Source organism: Epinephelus fuscoguttatus, linkage group LG6, assembly GCF_011397635.1.
Source record: "Epinephelus fuscoguttatus linkage group LG6, E.fuscoguttatus.final_Chr_v1".
Taxonomy (NCBI): Eukaryota; Metazoa; Chordata; class Actinopteri; order Perciformes; family Serranidae; genus Epinephelus; species Epinephelus fuscoguttatus.
Window position 1 is genome coordinate 43,038,212 of NC_064757.1, and position 21,610 is coordinate 43,059,821.

At 42.5% G+C, this 21,610-nt stretch overlaps 1 protein-coding gene across 1 annotated transcript in view; it reads right to left on the reverse strand.

Annotated features, from left to right (window-relative positions):
* Window positions 1-237: 237 nt before the first annotated feature.
* mmp11a (matrix metallopeptidase 11a) overlaps window positions 238-21,610 on the reverse strand; it is a 52,885-nt gene continuing 31,512 nt past the window's right edge. Inside the window, exons 3-8 of the mRNA XM_049579596.1 lie at window positions 20,168-20,311; window positions 16,189-16,322; window positions 13,696-13,934; window positions 9,765-9,969; window positions 7,767-8,027; window positions 238-6,897 (exon numbers count right to left, since the gene is read on the reverse strand). Coding sequence (XP_049435553.1) covers window positions 6,779-6,897; window positions 7,767-8,027; window positions 9,765-9,969; window positions 13,696-13,934; window positions 16,189-16,322; window positions 20,168-20,311 — 1,102 coding nt within the window. The 3' untranslated portion in view covers window positions 238-6,778. The remainder of the gene's footprint in view (window positions 6,898-7,766; window positions 8,028-9,764; window positions 9,970-13,695; window positions 13,935-16,188; window positions 16,323-20,167; window positions 20,312-21,610) is intronic.

Here is a 21,610-nt window from a genome sequence, read left to right on the forward strand (position 1 = left end):
GTTGAGGAAATTATTCATATTTGGCTGGAAAGTGAACTTAAATGGCTTTAAACCAGTTCGGTTTATATGATACACTTATTTTCCTAAAATTAAACACAAAACTTAAGTGCAGCAAATTGGTAAAAATGTCCAATGGGTAAAAAAAAAAAAGAAGCAGTTTTTGATTGAATATTATAGAGTGTGTCTGGTTTAACTTGTCCGTAGTGAATCAGCTTTAATCTCCAGAGTTTGGTCGAAAGGTTATTGGTTTTATTAGAAAGAAAACATACATTTTAATGTACAGGTGTAAAGGCTACATATGAGTAAACATAATAATCAAAGACATGTATGTACAACAAACCTTTGCCACGTTTTTTGTGTATAAATATTCAGAGTTCACTGATTAACACTTGAGTTGTAGAAATGATTCAAACAACAACAACAAAGTCTGAATGATGAAAGCTGTAATGACTCGTCAGCGTCCTGCACTGAAACACTATCATCGGGTGAACACCACAGTCGGAACGGAGCCTTCACATGTCAAGTGCTGCGACCAGGGACGCAGCGGTTCTCAACCTGCGGGACCCGACCCACAAAGAGGCCAGAACATGAATTTATCAGATCTGTCAGAGCTTTTCACAGCCAAGTCGCCAAAAGAAAATGTATGCTTGTATGTTTCTGCAACCTGCCACCCTGCAATGTTTGAGACCAACAAACAAAACCATTTGTGATATAGCGAGTGATTCCAGTGGCTTTTTAGGCACCAAGCATGGGTGTTTTTTAGGGGCCCATTGCTGTAGTTTCCAGCAGGGATTGTGCCCCCAAAACTGTCTATTTTGTGTGGGAAGGATTTTTTTTAAAAGCCCGAACATAACCTTTTCCTAACCATGTGATTTTTGTACCTAAACATAATCACACGTTAACCACAGTGCTGCTGCAGTGTAAAGAAACATAAAGTTTGAACGCCTCTGCTACATGATAACATACAAATGTAACGTATCCGTGGATTACAGAAACATAATGCCAGCATTTTTCCTTGCAGTTAGTTGCCTTTAACTCTGCAGCAGTGGTGGAAGAAGTACTCAGATCAGATATAGTATCAAAAGTATAAACACTTGCAGTAAAATGTCCGCTGTGACTGATGTATGATGTTTTATTATATATTCTGTTACTAGTTTGTTAATACTGATCAATAAGTGTCAGAGCAGCATGTTACTGTTGCACCTGCTCCAGGTGGAGTGAGTTTAAACTACTTATATACAGTTAGCTGGGTTAGAGGTCAGGACCCTCCAAAGAGTCACCAGACAAATCTGACTAATGGGAGCGGACAGAAGAAATCTGGGGTCTCATTTATGAACATTATGTACGCACAAAACAAGGCCCGAAAGAGGTGTACGCCACTTCCCACGCAAAAGTTGTGATCTATAAAAACAGACTTGACGGGAGAAACTTTGACCCATGCTGACGAATATTCTGGAGATGGGAAATTGTCGACGCAGATGGTGAGGTAGAAGCCTGAGTGAAGAACTTCTCCTATGCACTGTTTTATAAATGAGACCCCAGATCTTTCATGGAAAATATTAGAGATGATTTGACCTCTTTAAGCTCTTTAAGTTATGTGGATAAATCAAGGGAGACATTTAGAGCAGAAATATATCTTTGGTGGAAACACTAACAACTCATAGACATCTAAGAAAGGTCACACACAGAGGTCACAAGACAAAAAGATTTGAAGCTGTGTCCCAAATCCAAAATACACGCTGCCTCTAAACAAGCAAGTGATCTGTGATAAGAATGTATTTAGTCTCTCTGACACTAAACTTCACCATCAGCCACACAAACATGTGTGCTGTTGATAGAATAAAGCTCAAATCACAATATATCCAATTTGACAAAAATTAAAAGTTTATATGAAAGGTCATATCAAACCTATCTGCCTGAGAGCCAGGTGTTTCCCTGGGTCTTGCAGTCAGTGGAGAGCAACTGCAGTATCTGGCTTTAAAAGCGGTGACTGTGAGGTTATTGTTGCCCATGTATGTGTGTCATTAGAGCAGGTTCTAACAATCTAACCAGCGTCAGTGTGTGCCAATCGACGGTGATCCGGTCTGGCTTATATTGAGTTAGTGTAGTAGTTCACATGAGTAAAAGAGACAAATCAAATCAGATAGCACGCACACTAAATATGGTCACATTCTTAGGTGTGCTGTTTCTGCACACTCTCCTATGTCTCCCACAGCGCAGTGCTCAAAGGAGGAGCTGCTCACAGCTGGAAAACATTAAAGTAAATTACAGGTGGTGAAACAGCTCCAGAGAGATTTGAGAAAACAAGAGGTGAGTATTCAGTCTCAGTCAAAACATGCTGATGTTTCAAAGTCGCCGTTTACTTGACGCACATTGAACATGTATGATTTTATACCTGCTGCTCAGTACACTAACTGCAACAACAGCGTGCTGTGATGATCAATTTGTACTTGAGAAAGATTTGATTGTAGACAACAGGGCTGATTGGGATGAGCTCGGCGATCAGATTTGTGTCTGATTTGATCCTGACTTGCTCTGACGTCATGCACGAGAGGACATCAATAACCTCACTAGATTGAGAAGGCAGCAGTTTTTAGAGCCAGGTGCAACAGCTGCTCTCACTGACTGCCAGACCTAGGGCATGATGGGAAACACCTGGATGTTGCCTGATCAAGGAGCTGATTGGCTCTTAATGTCGACCGCAAATGTCACATTTTATAGGAAGTCATATTTTCTGTGGAGTTGTAATATTTAACGCTGATTGCAGGCCATTAGTCTCATGTTGTGCAATGAAAGTTTAATCTGTTAACAATTTTTTTGTGTGGATGTTAGTAATAAAACGTGGTTTACAAACCAAACTACTCATATCCTACAGATGAATCTAACAGGATGTAATTATTTCCTGTAGCTGATTTGACTGCAGCTTTCTGTCATCACCTGCACAGCTGCCAGCTGATCTTGTCCACCTTCCTGGCGAGGCACAGATCATCTCAAATGAGCCTGGTGTGTTATATTTGATAAGCTATTTGATTTTGTGCTTAAAGTTAAATCTTAAAGTAATTATTAACCACAGGTGTAGAATACATGTAGTGGAGTAAAAGAAAATATATGTCTCTGAAATGTAGCAGAGTGGAAGTATAAAGTAGAATAAATGGGAAAAAAGTCAAGTACAAGAACCTCATATTTGTACTTGGGTAAATGTATTTTCCACCACTGCCATCCAACTTCCTATTAAAACTTTGTTTTGAAAAATCGTGTGAAAGTCAAAGTCTCTGGAGGCTGAGAACCGCTGCTCCACGCAGCAGCTGCTGTCCCTGAATGTGTCACACTGACCCACCTGAATAGAGCACCATGTTATGTTACAGATAAGCAATGACTTCATCAAGCATGAGGGAGACACACAATCTGAGGAACACTCACTTCTCCTGCAGGGTGACGGAGCTGCGCTCTAGATGGCGCCCTGCAGCTATTTTACTGCCACAGACGCCCTGCAGACTGCAGACTGCTGAGTGATCACCAACAACTCAGAGCTTCACACCATCATGTTAGAAGAGTGACATCAGAACACGACATTAACTGATGTTACCACCTTTTTCTCCTCCGTATGAGCATCTGATTTTTTTATGGCTCCATGATAGTTTTGTCGGGGAAGGTAACATCACGTCTTAAAGCCACATGAGGAAAGATTAAATGCAAAAACGAACTTGTGTATTTGCTCAGTTTGCCTGCATACGACAAATAAATACAAAACTTTCTCTTAAAGACTTTCAATGCACTGACATCACTAATAACTGTTAGAGTGAGAACATTATCCAACTTAATGTTTAGAAGAAACAAGATGAGGCTCCTCCTTCACCGTGACTGCACCGCCCAGTCGGCAGACATAAATGTCGGCACTGTACGTTTCTGCAAACCACAGATATGTTTAATTTGTACATTCTCATACTTTTTGTGCCTAAACCTGATCACAGCACTGTCACAACATAAAATTGAAACTTGAAATGTAAAGAAACATGAAGTCTCAACATGCCTGCTACATATGAAGCATACAAACAACATATCCATGGTTTGCAGAAATGTACAATGTCAACATTTATTCTGGCGACTGGACAGCATACCTGTCAGATCCTAATTCAAACACTGTTCTAAGCCTTCATTAATGTAAAGCGCTGCGATTAAACTTTTACATTCTGCTTCTTTGTGTCTGTCTGAGAGGACAATGAGTCAGTGAGTGATTATGTAACATGCACGTGATGGAAAAGAACAAAGCCAAACCACGGTAATTTTTTAAATAAAAGTTGAGGAGGATTTGTGGGAAGTGTTGATGGTTCACCTTTGAGGGAGGAAATTTGAACCATGGATGTGGAGTTGCAGGAGGATGAGTAGGTTTATACGGTAATTTGTTTGTTTCCAATGATTTGTATGTTTGCATGTAGTGTTTGTTGTGTCCATCAAGGACCTCTTTGTTCTATCCTCTGTTTTTGAGTCATGATACTCCTGTGAGTTGTTGTGCTTTTAAATTCCTAATGAAAATCAAACAAGTTAAATCAAACATCTTTTTTTCCAAAAAGGTACATTTTGTAAGTTCAAAGCCTGCAAGCAGGCAACGTCTGGGACGACTTCTTCTTCCACATTGTCGTAGAAAAAGTTAAAATTTTGCCTTCATTGCTTTTGATTGGCCGACTCAGACAAAGTGCCTGAAAGTATCACAGCACAATTATTTGCCTGTTAAAAAGTGTGGGGACTTGGTAGCTAAATATGATACAAAGAGGAAAGCTGTATTGTTGGTTGCTTTTTATTTGGTGCAGCAAATTTAAATGAAACTGAATGCTAATATGATAACTTTCCATTCTAGTAAAAGCCAGCGCTGTCGAGGCAGTCTGCTAATGGTCAGCTGCACAAATTTGTGTGCAGTTAAGTACGTTTCCACCCACCTGTTTTTATGTGCATTTTTAGTTTGAGCATTAAAAGGCTGAGTGGAAGCACCAGAACAAAAAACCTTTCACACCTTTGCACGGGTTTCAAGGTGGACATCCAAGATTAGTGTCACCAGTTCAGTATCTGACCAATCGTCTCCCCTTCTGTTCCTGAGATATGGCGCTGAATAATGGCCAGAGAGGTGTTTTTGCAGAACATGATGTCATAGAACATAATGATGTCATAGTGACCTTCGACCACCAAATTATAATCAGATCATCACTGAGTCCAAGTGATTGTTTGTGCCAAATTTGGAGAAACTCCCTCTAGGTGTTCTTGAGCTATCACGCTCACGAGAATGAGACAGACAAAGTCAAAGTGACCTTAACCTTTGACCTTCAGCCTTCCTGAATCATGGCCAAAAACATATCTTGTGAGGTCACAGTGACCTTTGACCACCAAATTCTTATCAGTTCATCTTTGAGTCTAGTTGAACGTTTGTGCCAAATTTGAAGATACTCCCTCAAGATTCTCTTGAGATATCATGTGCACGAGAATGAGACAGATGATGACACAGTGACCTTGACCTTTTGACCTATGACTGCCAAAATCTTATCAGTTCAACATTGAGTCCAATTAACATTTGTGCCAAATTTGAAGACATGCCTTCAAGGAGTTCTTGAGATACTGCGTTCATGAGAATGGGACGGACGGACAACCTGAAAACATAACGTCTCTGGCCATGGCCGTCGCTGTCGTGGAGGCATAATGAAATAAAAACCAAAACAAACATGCAAAACAGCAACAGTTTTCACGTTTGGCCGAGGAGGAACAGCTAGCGTATCCTTATAAACAAAATGTGATGAAGTGCAACAGAAAAAGACGTATATGAATCATGTGACTTAAACTCAGATCAGTGTGGAGCAAAGAGGAGACTGTAATCGTCCTTGCATTAATACACGCAGTACACAAACGCAACATTTCCATCACGTTTTGACACGTTTGTGTTAAAGTTTGTGCTACATTTGGATGGAAACTTGACTGTTTGTGACGCCACCTAGCATGCTGCCTGAGAGACTTAATTCAGGACATGAAACTGATTTGAAAGCTGAGCAGGACACAGTCAAAGTTACTGTGTCACATAAACTCTACTCAGATCTGCAGAACTCTGTACAATAAAAGAGTGACTTTAAAGCGATGCGACCTTTGTTTATACGCTCTGACTCATGGTCAGTGTGAGTCAGACTGGCAGGAAAATCAACTGCACGTGTGATCACCTCCTTAAACTTTTGTTTACCGACATCATGGCGAATGATTTATAGGTTTAAAGTTTCGGCATCAAAACAAAAGTGAACTCCCCCTGCAGCTAATGCACAAATCTGTCTCCTGCAGCGTTAGGTTTGATGTCACTCTTCAAACATTTGCAGATCACAGAGTCCAACCATGATGACAAAACAACAACAGTTGAAATGGAAAACATCCTCCACAGTCTGTACTGGTTCTGTCTGCAAACCAGAATCAGTCCAAATTCTCAGTTTGAGGCTCAAAGACAGGAAGTGAGGACAGTGCAGCGTGGCACGTCATTAATACAGGGCCCAGATCTCAGCCTTATGGTGACAAAATGTGCAAAATAAATACGAGTATAGCTGCACAGGAGGTGCCAAGTCTGAGGAAACATTACTTGGTTTTCCTGAGAAGAAGGTGTAACTCAATAAATGGAGTAAAGCATAAACAGATTTAAAGGAGATTGACTCATCCTCTTCAATCCACAGGATGAACACATGAATGTCTCTGCTCAAAAAACTCCTCTTCATAGTCATAAAAAAAAGAAGTGTTAATTTGACTCTCCACAGTTAGAGACTCACACATTTTTACAGCCGAAAAAATCCATGCCGACGTAGCGAGGGTAGCCTTCCAACGAGTTCTTGCCAACGGGATCGAACTTCCAGTACTGTCGTCCTCGGATAAAGTGAGCGTAGCCTGAAAGACAGAGAACACAATGGTTTAACAAAATAATGTGTGAATGTATGTGTGCAGTCAAAACAATGCGCTTTTAATTCGCAAACTTCATAAGTTAATGGATGTAGCCATGGTGACATCACCAATGGGTGTGTGGACTCCTGTTTTTAAGCCTCCAGCTTGACATTTAGCCGTCGCCATCTTGGATTCTTGGAGCCAAAAGTGACCATTTTTGGACGAGAGGATGGAGATAATGCTAATGCTAGTTGCTAGCATGGTTAGCACCTGTGCATTTACAGCTATGGGTAACTGTGTTAATGCTAACGCTAATGTTTGCTAGTGAAAAAACAGGCTTCAAACCATTACAACATAAACTGTTCAAATTAAGCTTCATGAGCTGAACACACAGCTACGGCTACGGCTCTACTCTGAATCTAGGGTTACGCCATGCTTACATTACCAACCAATGCTGTTGCTGTCGTAGCGACTTGTCAAAGGATGGCATCCACCTGTCCCTTAACGTGGCCAAGCATTAATTACGCACGACTTTAAACCTGGCTGTAAACATGTTTATTTCAGTGGTAAAGTTGGGCATTTTAACACTGGCTGACTGACTCTGTTTTGGAGTCAGCCTCAAGTGGCCATCAGAGGAACTGCAGGTTTTGGCACTTCATGCAGTCTTCAAACACTCAATACAGGGTTGGATAAAAAAAAAGATGAATAAACCAGTTTCACTGTGGACACATCAGTCTTGAAATCCGATTATAACCAACATACTAACTTTTAAACCCCAAACAGATAGCTAGATAACTCCTTTATGTATGCCTGTGGGGAGGTTCACAAATAGGAACTCTTTGTTAATTTTCTAGGTTTCTGTCTTTGGACCGCACCGTAGATGTCCCTGAAAGTGGCATCCACGTCGTCAGGGATGCCGCTCCAGTCCTGCATGCTGCGTGGGTAGACAGACTCAACGCGGTTCTCGCGGGGGCTGAACCTCCAGTAGCTGCCTGACTTGAAGAAGTAGGTGTTGTAGTTGGAGTCGTGGCCCCAGCGCAGCGCCGCCTGGATCCCGGACACAGACAGACCCAAACGCCTGATGGACTCCGGCCCTCTGATCTGCATCTCAGCATCGAACACCCAGTAGTTCTCACCTGCCCAGAGAGAGATGGTCAAGAATGGATGACATGCAACTCTTGGTAAATTTCGTTTCAAGATCCATTCAGCCATGCTCTCAGTCAGTGAGTAGTCATTCGCAACAGGGCTGAAGTGCGGCTGGACAATGGTCGCCCCTCTTCTATCTCGCACCACATGTTTATGGAGAACCTGGTGCTAAATCACTTGCAGACGACCTGATTTTTTGTGGACAGCTGTGGCTCCTCCAGTCTGCAGGTCCAAGTATCCGTGGGCAAGATACTGAACCCAAAAATTGCTGCCCAAAATCAGTGTGTGTGAAAAGTTATACTCAGTAGCAAGTGGCACCATGTATGGTAGCCTTGGCCACCATGCGTGTGAGTGTGTTTGAAAAGGTGAATGTGACATGCAGTGTGAAAGTGCTCTGAGTGGTCAGAAGACTAGAAAAGCACAGTCCATTCAGTGTGCGTGTGTTGTTAACCTGCCCGTGCAGGCACATCTTACTGTCTGAATAATGCGCCCTTTAAATAGAATGAAAATACTGCACCATTCTGGCAGGTTTTTGTTGGTCAATGGTGCAATCGCTCTCTCTGCTGCCTCAAAATAGCAACACACCAACAATGTACCTGACCACACCTATTCATTTTCCGTAACCACTTATCCCGTTAGGGGTCACAGGGGGCCTATCCCAGCTGACACTGGGTGAGAGGCAGGGTTCACCCTGGACAGGTCACCAGACTATCACAGGGCTGACACATAGAGACAGACAACCATTCACACTCACATTCACACCTACGGACAATTTAGAGTCACCAATTAACCTGCATGTCTTTGGACTGTGGGAGGAAGCTGGAGCACCTGGAGGAAACCCACGCTGACACAGGGAGAACATGCAAACTCCACAGAGAGGGGCTCCCCCACCCCATGTTCAAACCCCCCACCCTTGGTTTGAACCCTCTTGCTGCGAGGCAACAAGGCTAACCACTGCACCACAGTGCATGAGAGAAAATTGTTTGAGTATTTTCACAGAATTATCTTCTTAGTAAAACACCTTATTGACTTCAGTTGTGTTCTGGCTTATTGGTTGGATTTTGTGTTGTCAGCAGCGGCTTACTGGGTGCACAGATGGGCGTAAGTACATACACTGCGTGGGCACTGGCAGTGTCGGTTGCACTGCACTGTGCGCCACTTTGCACTGGGAGTAAGTTGGGGCCCTATCAGCAATTTCCTCATGATTACAAAATAAAAAATGTCATCCAACTTGTTTTCTCTTATGTCTTCTTTCAGAATGATCAGTTGGAGCTAAGGTGAGGCTCAGTGGAGATGAAACCCAACCAAGAGTCGGAGTTTGAAACAAGACAGCCATCTGTGTTTCCTGATGTTTCTGAGAGAGCTAAGAGCCTCAGCTAAAGGTAATGCTAATGGTTTATCACATCAAGAGAATGTACCTGGTGAGGTAAAAAAAATATTAAACTGACTCGAAACAATTACAAAAAGCTTCCCCCCCCCACAGTAAGGACAGAAATATGCAACTCACATCTGGCTGAAACAGAACTATTGCACATACTACCTTCACCACATCTAACCGAGACACCTACAGAAAGACTTAATGGCAATAATTTTAAAGCTCTGTGTTAATTAACATTTTACACCTGTTTAAACTTGCCTAGGAGAGCATGGTGATACTTTACATCTGCAGATGATCCCAAAACCATAAACCACATAATAGCACTGCTCAAACGTTCCTCGCTGCCCACCTTGAAAGAACCAAATATTCCCTGACTTGTCTTCAAAGGCGGCGTCGATGTTGTCGGGAATCCCCCTCCAGTGACGGGACGCCAGCGCTGGGTAACCGCTCTCCAGATGCCCGTCCCTGATCCGCCATACGTAGCCCGACTTAAAGAAGAACAGCTCCCCTCGGATCATAGACACGGCATCAAAGTCCGTCTGGCAGGCGTCGGGCTGGAAGTGAGACAGAGCGTAAAGTTTCTAACAAGAAGGGTTTTTATTGCAGTGGGATGAAGTGTTAAGAAACCGTTTTATTGTCTGATCCCAAAATAAAGTAGAGGTCCAGTGAAACAGCTCTCAGTTACAACTTTTACAAGAGAAGTTTATCTGAGAAGGAACCTTTTCCAAGTGCTCGAGACTAAAAAATGACTCTGACCCTCATTTATCATCTGAGGTTCAGAAATACACTCTTGTGTGATGTGGTGCAGAGATATTCACTCTATTTGAGTTTGTTGTAACCACAGAAACCACTAACGTTTAAGGGATAAGGCTGATGGTATTTCATATTTTTCTTCTTGTCAACAAATCCCGTAAACTTGAACAGTATTCCCTGTGGATGTCCTCTTCCTCTTGTGCTCCATTGTTTTCCAAAAACAATTAAAAACACATCAATGAGACACGCTGTGGATGACATGATCCCTCATTACCATGCACGCACACTGTAGTTTATGTTTACTTAATCCCACACACCCCGTCCTGCTGCCGCAAATACCCACTAGAGCACCAAATGTGGATTAATCCGCCACTGAAAATAGTCCCCAACAATGCAACAAATGTCCTTGTGTTTGTGTAACATTTGAGACATTTTTTATGTCTTCAGTAGGAACCAATAGATTTGTTGCAGAGAACCACAGAGTTGGGGAGTCAGCATGTATTAAGAAACAACCTGAAGGCCTTTGCACACCTAGTCTGTTCTTTGTGTCCATCCATCCATTTTATCCATTTATCCGAGGCTGGGTCGAGGGGGCAGCAGGCTGAGCAAAGCACCCCAGACGTCCCTCTCCCCAGCAACGCTTTCCAGCTCCTCCTGGGGCACCTCAAGGTGTTCCCAGGCCAGATGAGATATATAATCCCTCCAGTGTGTTCTGGGTCTGCCCCGGGGCCTCCTACCAGTGGGACGTGCCTGAAACACCTCGAACAAGAGGCGGCCATATCAGATGCCCGAACCACCTCAACCGGCCCCTTCTGATGCAAAGGAGCTCTACTCCAAGCTCTCTCTGGATGTCTGAGCTCCTCACCCTATCGCTAAGGCTGAGCCCAGTCACCCCACAGAGGAAACTCATTTTGTCTTCTTGTATCTGCGATCTCATTCTTTCTGTCACTACACAGAGCTCATGACCATAGGTGAGGGCCTGAACAAAGACAGACCAGTAAATCAGGGGTCTGCATTGCCTACATCACTGCAGACGCCACACCAAACCACCGTTCCATCTCCTGCTCCATTTTACCCTCACTAGGGAACAAGACCCAGAGATACTTGAACTCCTTTGCTTGGTGCAGTAACTCTCTCCCAACCTGGAGGGAGCAATCCACCGTTTATTGGCAGAGGACAGGCAGGAGGTGCTGACTCTCATCCTGACCGCTTCACACTCTGCTGCACACCACCCCAGTGCATGCTGGAGGTCACGGTGTGATGAAGCCAACATGGTCATCTCCAGCGTGCACCGGAGTGGGGTTTTTTTTGTGTCTGTTTTTTTAATCCATCATGTGATAAAAATGGTTTCGCACAAAAACCTTGCACACTGAGTCCAATTCATTTTATTCTTCTATTCTTTGCAAACATCCACAATACGCGACCTCCCTGGCTGTCGCCACTCTCTGCCCGCATCTCATTTGGCATTGTGGTCACCTGAAGGTGCTGACCTGTCCCCTGTCTCTGTGTCCACACTGTCACTTCCTCTTTCTCTGTCTGTGTTATGTCTTCGTCCTCTATTACATCCTCCCTCTCGTCATCATCCACCACCTGACTGTTACTGTCTGACCTGTTAGTGGGTGAGGAAATGACACTGTGCTCCCTGGTCGTCTCTCTTGTTGAGGATGTAGCCACATTTTCTTCAGAGTCAGTGTGCAAACGTGATGGACACAACGTGAGGTCGGATTTATTTTTAACCATGTGGCAATTCTGGAAGAAAGACACAGACTTGGTGCATAATGGCCTTAATGCTTGTTTTTGATTGTTTTATGTGGAGTCAGTGCCACACTCAGAGGAGCAAGGCACTTATTTGTCTTTCTTAAAGTGTGTTCAATAATGTTCTAAGAATCTTTTGTGGTTTGTACTGTAAGAGCAAAAGTATGAACAAGTGAGCTCAACTCTATCAATAAAAGAACAAAGTTTAATTTATAAAAGCTGCTCGATAGAGAGAAATATAGAACATTTTCTAAATCAGGCTAATGCAATTGTTCGGGTTTAACCTATACATGGATTAATCTGCAGCTGAAAATAGTCCCTAATAAATAATAATAATAATAATACATTTTATTTCTTAGCCACACAAAAATAAATATACAGGAAGCACCACTTTTAAAACACAAACTTAAAGGGGACTTCACCTATTCTTAAATTCATACATGTTACACCTATGGTCTAAGATTGAAAAATATCAATAAACATGGACAACTCTCTCAGATCCAAAAACTACAGCGCTGAAGCTCAAATCTGTGATGTCATAGGGTATAAAGTGTGGAGGTGCTCCAACTGTTTCAACTGAGAACACTACAATAGAATAAAGCTCATTTGGGTATCAAATCAAACCATCGGTGGGTCCACAAAATCAAGCTCCCATCTAAAGAGCAGCTCCAGACTTTACACGCTATGACAGGGGTTTCTAAACTTTTCTGATTTGGGGCCAGATTAGATAATGCGAAAATACCTTTGGGAACGGGAAAAAGTATTCTACTTGGCACCGTTTCTAAAAGCAGCGGCCCTCACTGTCGACTTAACGCTTCTTTGCAGTGGCCACACATAATACCTTAAAAGACAAGCCACGGGCCGTTTAAAATCATTCTGCAGGCCACGATTGGCCCCAGGTGTGGACTTTGGACATGCCTGCCCTATGACATTTCAGGTTTGAAGCCCTTTTCAAACAGGAATTGTGCAAATTTGCAGGAAAGCCCAATCAGTCTTTACAGTGTCTGTCAGGTTTGTGTTTCCCTCTTGCTACTAGCTGCTCGCTAATTCCTGCTATCAGCTGTTTCCTGTTTATCCACCGCCAGTGGGTCGCACGTGTAGCGTCATCAACAGCTCCTCCCACAAGTCTTCAACAGCTCCTCCCATTGCAGAAGGCTGACTCGGTCTGTTTAAACTAGGTTCCGCCAATATGTCTACCCTACGAGGAGGAAATTTGGGCACCTCGGATCAACTCGCCAGTCCGGCTCTGTGTGTCTAAACGCTCGCAGCTTGCCGGCAAAACGGCCCAACATTGGCGGAAAATCTGGCAGTGTGAAAGGAGCTTGAGACTTCCTTCTCTGGTTTCTGGCTTTGACAGAGAGTAGCTCATTGTGTTAACTATCCAAGGCCATGAAAATAACATACTGGAGGTCTTAATTTAGGTGATGTTCAACCTGAAAAGTGATCGAATATTAATCCGCGACTGAAAATAGTCCCAGACAAATGCACCGTTTCCTCCTGTTTGTTTGATAAAAGTACAGTTACCAGCTGTTTTGGAAATTACTGAGACTTTAAAAAAAAAAAAACTATATTTTTTTAAGGTGTTTTTTTAAGATTCATGTCTTCAGTAGGAACCAATGGGCTTGGAGCCGCAGACAGGAAGTCAGAAAGTACTAGGATTTGTTGACAATAAGAAAAATCTGTGCCTTCTTTTCTCTTTGACATAACCAGTTATTTTTTTTGAGCGTGTAACTCCACGCTCGGTTCAAAGCTGTTGCATCAGCTCCACTCACATTAGTGATGATCTCGTTGGTCTCTGGGTTGGCTGGAGGCGGAGGCGGGGGCGGCGGTGAGGGCAGGACTTGCGGATGAGCTCCATACAGATACTGAATGCCTCGCTTGTCATCCTCGCTCAGCCTCAGCGGGTAGGAGAAGGAATAGTATGCGGACATGATGGCACCCGGCTCGCGTGAGTGCTGCAGGCCCAGGACGTGCCCGAACTCATGGGCAGCAACCTGGAGAAGGTCTGTGCCTGCAGAGGGCAGGTAGAGAGAAGGCTCAGAGGCTGCAAAGAACACACCTGGTTCAAACAGTGTCATGGTGAAGATAGTTTGTTTTGATCTGCTTGTGGCAGACGGCGGGGATTTTGCTACCTGAGATGAGACGGTGCCAACAAAGAATCATGAAAAGTGCTTCCTCTACCTGCTGACTCATAATCTGTTCATGTCCTGCTGAAGCCTCGTGTTACAGATGAGCCTGATACATTTGACTTTTCTCACCTGAACTCAACCAGTGAGATGATTTTTGCATCCCAGATGTAACAAGAAAATACTGCATTTAAAGATTGTTGATTGTTTTAGTTCAGTATATTTACTGTAAGTAATACACCAACTGATCCTAAAGCCAAGACAAATATCCTCTAAAATTCTTCTTGTAGAATTGGACAAACTGGTCACTGGTTTTCCTGCACTATTACTTTCTATCATTAGTGTTATTTAATTTATTTCCCACTTCTTTACTGCATGGATTGGGTGAAAGGAGAAATGACTGCTATCAGATTTTTGTGCATAATGGCTGAAAACAGCTGAAGACTGGTTATCTTATTGGTTTATTTGAATTCTTTTTGGGGACTTTAAGAAGCATATCTATTTCTATCCTATCTGGATTTGGTGATCCATTTATTCTCAACACAATATACACATGCTCACCAGAACACAACTAGGACGACAGCATTGTCCATATGTAATCATTATTCCATTCAGCAAATTCAGTTCTGCATGCCAATACTAACTGCAATTCGACATGCTCCCATAACACGGTCAAAAACTGTTTGCTTCCCGTTCTACACACCTGATTCCCATTACCTGCAGCTTATCTATGTGCACTTCACACGTGAATGTTCCACCCTGTGTTCAGTTAAATAACTGAACGTGTATATTTACATTGACCTTGTTCAGATTACGATAAAATAAACAAAAACTATATTATGGCTCCAACAGTGGTAATTTAATACCGCACCCTGTCTTCCTGTTAAAATTGTCTTTTTATTTAATTTTACTTTATTTTATTTTTTTTCTCTTTGGTCATGGAATTTAATCTATTTTCATTGTAGAGGAAAATACAATTTTTGCAGCTGTTTTGTGTGTGTGTGTAATAATAACAATAACAATAGCAATACTAATAATAATAACTTCACTGGCACTTTTCTTAATATAGTTACACAGTGCTGTAACAAAGGACATGAGGCAAAAAAAGATAAATAAAATCATATGAGTAATTTAAAGGGTAGGTTCAGTATTTTTCAACCTGGACCCTATTTTTTCATACAGGCTGCAATATAACCACTCGTGTTGCACCATTAATGTACAGCCACTTAAAAGTTCTTTATTTTATTAAACGTAAAGATTATTATTCTAAGTGTCTGACAACATTATGAAAGGATCCCTACAGAGATAGACCATTTTTTAAGATCCTTTTGTTTAACCAGAAACAGCCCAAACTCACCATACTCCATTTAACTCCATTTAGTAATTTTAGCGTGTGTGGAGGCAGCATATTTTTACATCTAACTGTGTGAATTAAGGGTCAATTTTAACCAAACCTGAGTTGATGATTGTTGGGGCAGTGAAAAGACAACCAACATTTTTTGTTAGTTTAATTTTGTTTCGATCTTCTTTGAATGAAGTGTGTTTTACAGTGATAAAATTACAAATTATTTAAATGGAGTTTGGCGATGGCCATTTCAGGGCTGTTTCTGGTTGAACAAAAATGATCTTACTCTTTAACAAAAAGGTCTATCTCTGTAGGGATCCTCTCCATAATGTTGTCAGACACTTGTAATAACAATTTGAGCCTGTCAGTTGCAGAAAAAAGCACTTTTAATGGACGTATGCTGACAGTGTGAACACGCTCTGAGTAGCTAAATTGCAGCCTGTCAGTACGGGACCAGTTTCAGAATTTTTTGTTCACATTACCTCGACACAAAAACATGGCAAAATAGAGACCAGGTTGAAAAATAGTGATCTTACCCTTTAAAGGCAGTTTTGGACCTTGTCCTGATCTGCACAGTAGGTCAGAGTTAAAGTTTAAAGCTTTACAGATGTAGTGATTTTTTACTGCGTGCGGATACAGAGAGACAGTGACTCTTAACATACAGTAAACACATTGTTAAAATGTATGAACCTCTGTATTGTATTGTACTAAAGGCAATAAAAAGAAAAGAAAGATAGTGTGTGTGAGTTGAACTATACACAACTGTTTTCTTCCTCTCTCAGACAAACACTCACCCATGTGGTTTCCGAGGGTCCATGACTCGTCGTAGTCAAAGTGAATGTCACCCTGTCGGTGCGTTTTGGGGAAGAAGGCGTGAGCGAGAATCCCACCCGGGCCATCGAAGGGGAGGTTGTCTCCGTGCCAGTACCTGCAGGTCCGTAAATCAAACACTGATGAGCTCTGAAGGTTTAAAGCATGATGAACTTAAAAACATCTTCTTTCAGCTGTACCCAAGTTGACAAACTGAAATTGCTCGTTTTGTGCGACCAACAGTCCAGACCCAAAGACGTTCAGTTTGTTATCACAGAAGGTGACTAAAACCAGCAAATATTCACATTTTAGAAGCTGGAATCTGAGAATTTCTTTCATTTATGCTAAAAAAAAATCAAATAATTTGACTGATCTGACTAATTTTTAAAGTGTCACTCCTTCAATAAAGCCCAATATATCAATACATAATGCAGTTGGTTAAATAACTAAAGACGAATGTAAAAAGAAATCTTTACACTCACTTCATACATTTCCTTTGACCTACAATCAGCTGGTGAAAATAAAGAAAACTTTATAATTCTTCCTTAAACATAATCAGCTGATTGGATAAATTCAAATATAAATAACCTCACTCTCATATGTTTCTTTGCCAAGCTCATTTTATTCCCCCTCCTTGGGTCTTTGCGTACTTTATACTAATCGTTCATTAATTCTTTTTTTCCCTCACACATATTTCTGATTTCTTCCCTCCTGATAATGACATACAGTTGTGGTGTGTGTGGGCTCAGTCAGAGTTAAACGTAAAAGTTCACAACAGTAATGAGATGTATAAATCCTTATTGTCATTAAATTAAATTAATTTTGTATTATATAATCATGAAAGTCAAACCGACCGACTGTGACGAATATTAAAGCTTGAATCATCATCTTCAAAAGACAAAAGAAAAGAAATCAATGCAGGAAGAAACAAAACATTCAAATAAAACCCCCCGAAATGAAGTCATTTTAAAAACATCACAGATCCCCCATAAAACTTTTTGGATCTCAGGAGTTTGGAATCTGTGTTTATTCTTTGCTCTCTCTCAATCTGTTGTTTTTATCTTTGTGGCGCTCTGAAACTCTGTGTCACAAAGGTCTTCGTCAGAATCTGATGTGTCTGTCCTGAACTCATAAACAGATTTAAAATGTCTGACTCTGTGTTCACTGAGGTGCTCGTGTCTCTCGTAGTGAACACAGATGAGAGTTCAGAAAGTCGGCCATAAGATGTGACGTGAAACCAAAAGAGAGCTGAAATAAAGCTGATACAGTAAAAACACGAGTTCTTGAAGACTGAAGTGGTACTAATTTAAAGATGGTGTCACATATACACACTGTAGATTGGACTTTGTGATGAAACTAGATGGAGGCTGGTGAGCTCTGACATCAACCAAGAATTTTAAAAAAGTCTGTAAAAAATCCAAAATTAAAATATAAAATGATAATAGTTTGTGGAAAAGACTGGGTTTTATTAATTGTCTGATTCATCAAATTTATCTGCAACTATTTTTAATTACTGACTGATTCTTTAAGTTGTTTCTCAGGCAAATATGTCAAACATTTGCTAGTTTCAGCTTTTCCATTGGGTTTTGGACTTGGACAACAGAATCAACTTGTAGTCGTCACGTATTATTGATAGTTCTGGTCTTTATTCTGAACTTTCAGAGACAAAATGATGAATCAATTCATCCACAAAGTAATGGGCAAATCAGCTGAAAATGAAAATGATTGTTAGTTGCAGCTCAGTGCAGAAGTCCATGGTAGAGGCAGGCAGTCCAAACAGGCATCCAAGACACTCTGACTGTGGTTAATAATCCTTCATTGATACACGGATACACCAGCGCGTTTCCACTAGAGAGTCTTCATCAGGGTTGATTCTCTAGTTGACTCTCTAGTCGTTTACCCACGTATTAATAAAGGATTTTTGACCACTGTCAGAGTGCCTCGGATGCATTTTTGGACTGCCTGTCTGTACCATGGACTTTTACACTGACTGAGCTGCCCAGTCGTTGTTTATATCTTTATGTGACTATTTGCCCCGTCCTTGAAGAGCACCTGATTCTTTACAACTAACTACACAGAGCCTGAACCCAGTGCAGCACTCCCTATTTTTCCTCAGTATGATTTTGTTTCTTTTAGACAATTAGCAGCGACAATATCTACGTCATTGCTGTGTCCTCTCAGGGTGTCTGTGGTCTGCTGGTTGACCCTTCAGGGCCCGTGTCCACATGGAGTTTTCTTGTCAGTGCCAGCGTCTCTTTTTAACTGTTAGCAATAAGCAGAGAGCACATGGGGCCACACGTGGCTGCCTAGAGAAAGAGCGCCACCTCCAGTGTCTTTTTTCTGTGCTCCAGCTTTTTTTTGTGCAGCCACTCTGAGCGCTTCAACTTGAAAATTCTTCAGAAAGGCACCGGTGACGTCACTGCCGCCCGCTCCTTTAGCTACCCTCACAACAAAGACAGAAGAGCCCATCTGTGGGAGCAGATCGGCCAGCGGACACTGAACTGTTGTAACTTGTTGTTAACTGTGTCATCAACCCTCTGTTAATGTAGCACTACGTTAGCTACCTAGCTAAAGTTAATGTAAAGATATTGTCGTCAAAGAATCAAACCAACATGGAGTATGTCATTTAAAAAAAAGCACTGAATGAAGTGCTCCCCAGCCCCCTGCCACAACCTTTCTGCTTTGTGGACACAGACCCTTAGTCCAAATTAAAATAAGTCAACCCCCATTAGACAGCTTGCCATGTAAAGGTGCTGACACACCAAACCGACATCAAAGAACTAGCGGCAACGAAAGCCAACTGTTGCGTCGTCTACGTCGCCTCACGTTGCCCTGTGTCAGTTGCATTTGAACACACTACAAAGACTACATCCGACGGCCAAGTAGCACGTACGTTCTGCGCCTGCGTGAGAGGAAATAACGCAAAAAGGGAAACCAGAAGTCCGAGGAATGCATGAGATAAACAAAGTAGCAGAGTGAGAGAGTGGTACATCCTGTCAGCCGAGGGGTTTCCTATCTGTGCAGCCGAGCACCGCAGCACCTCCACGGACTATTACATCCAGACGCTCCCGGTGTTTCCTCTGCAGGCTCCACTTCACTGCCCGATAAACCCGCTGCTTCTTCCCACTTTAACCTGAATAACAAACCAGGGCTCGGTGCTCCGGTTGGATCCAAACGGAGAGCCGGGGCTAGCTCAGAGACTAGCGGAGGCTAACTGGCTGTGCTTCCCTCCGGTCATGCTGCGGCTATTCAGGTTAAAGTGTGAAGAAGCAGCGGGTCTGTGGGGCAGCTGAGTGAAGTGGAGCCTGAGGAGGAAGCACCGGTTAGCCCCGGTTTCACTACAGGCAGATTCACTCGCTACAGGGGCGAGGAAATAAAACCTGAACAGCCAATCAGAGTGATCTCTCTCACCGACACACTGCGCCGCCGATTCAACATGCTCAATCGGCCGAAAAGCCGCTGACGCCGAAGTGCTGACGGTGAAGGACACGCCGCAAAAACTAGGCCGACAGACGCTCACCGACGGCCCGACTTTGGTCAACGGCCGACCGTCAGCTTGGTGTGTCAGGGCGTTATTACTGTTCAGACCTTCATGGTTCCCAGATGATATATCCTCATTACTATGGTGATCTTCCAGGGGTTTATCTCCAAGTCTGAAGAGTGACACTAATGTAGCCAAAGTGCCAAAGTACTTGGACAGCTTTAAACTTTGACCTGATGGTGGCGTTAGATACAAAGTCAGAGAATCATCAAAGTTATTACAATTAATCCTGAGGAGAACATGAACGTCTGAAACACATTTCATGACAATCCATCCAATATTTGTTGAGATATTTCAGTCTGGACCAAAGTAGTCTTTTGTCCAACTACAGATTTTTTTCTTTACAATATTATCTGTATCTTTTAATCTAAACATGCATCATGTGTTCAGCCTCCTTTTCCTTTTAGTTCCAGTCCTCTCACCTGGTGAAGTCGATGCGGATGTCGGCCTTCCCGCTGTGGATCTCAGTGAAGGTGAGCGGTGTGACGTCACTCCAGATTTTCAGCGCTTCCCGGAACACACGTCGCACCTTTTCCTCACTTATCTGCCAGGGAAACCGGACGATCCTGGGGGAGATCAGTGCAGGTGTCAAACTCAAACACACACACACACACACACACACAGGATGTACAGTAAGGCAGCAGAGGGGGACCACCAGCCTCGCAGGCCTCCCTCTAATCTGATATGTGCAGTCATCTCATCAGCGGGGTGGTGTGCTGTTACTGACGCCCTCAGGCCTGTGAACAAAACACCGCATCACTGTCTCGTCCCTTTCCTTTCAGATACAAACCACCCAGTGTGATAACTGGAGAGAAACCTCCTCGTCTTACCAGCAGCACTCAACTTCTTCATAAATCATATAAAATATTAAGGACATTTGGCAGTTTGCACCTTAAATCTGAAAGTTACTGCTGCAGAGGAATAAAAATAAATCCAGTTTGGAGTAAATAGAGAACAGCCAACAAACTCAGTTGTGAATTAGATGGAATTAGACTTTGTACAGTGAGAGTAATGACTCACAGAATGTTAACAGGTTGGAGAAGCAGAATTAGACAATTCTCATGTCTGTGCAGCAGTGGTTGAATGCAATTAAGGATTCTTTCAGCCGTAGAGTCGTCTCCTCTGGTCTGAATCAGGGACTAATTTTGTTTGGATTCTGTAACCATCAGACAAGGCCGCACTGGCTGTTTCCACTCTTTGTGCTAAGCTAAGCTAGCCAGCGAATATCTACGTATCACAAATTGTTGAGCTATTCTTTCAAACCAATAAAAAGTGTCACGTGTTAACATCAATTTGAGCCAAAGATTCAAAGGAACTGTTAAACATTCTGGCAACATGCTGGTGTGTTTTATGTGAGAGTGAGATGAGGAGATTGAAACCTCTCTGATGTGGGTGAAGCTGTCAGGACGCGTTCAGCCTGTACTCTTTGCTTCTAGCTACAGTCTGGGATGCCAATTGCCACAGGTAAGCACAGGTTTTAGTTTCGGTACAATGTTACCAAACCTGGCAACCTGACTGCTCGGAGAAAAACAGTTTCAGCATGTGCTCGTATACAAATTCAACAAACAAGACACAACATGTTAATAGTGGTAGGATGAGATTGGTATGTTTCTCTCACTACCAGAAAGACAACAAAGTGCGTTCACCAAAATGTCAGAATATTCCTTTAAACTCCAGCTGCTAACTCTGGATCTCCCTGGGGTCAACATCTGCAGCTTTAATTGGTGTAGAGGTATAAAGGTAAAGGCATTACGTGTGGTATTTGTAGCATCAGTCACATAAAGCTGAGGTCTATAATTAGAGTGACTGTGGACAAACACTGTCAGCGTCTAGTGTCCTCTCTGCTGAGAAGAATCTGCTGTGTC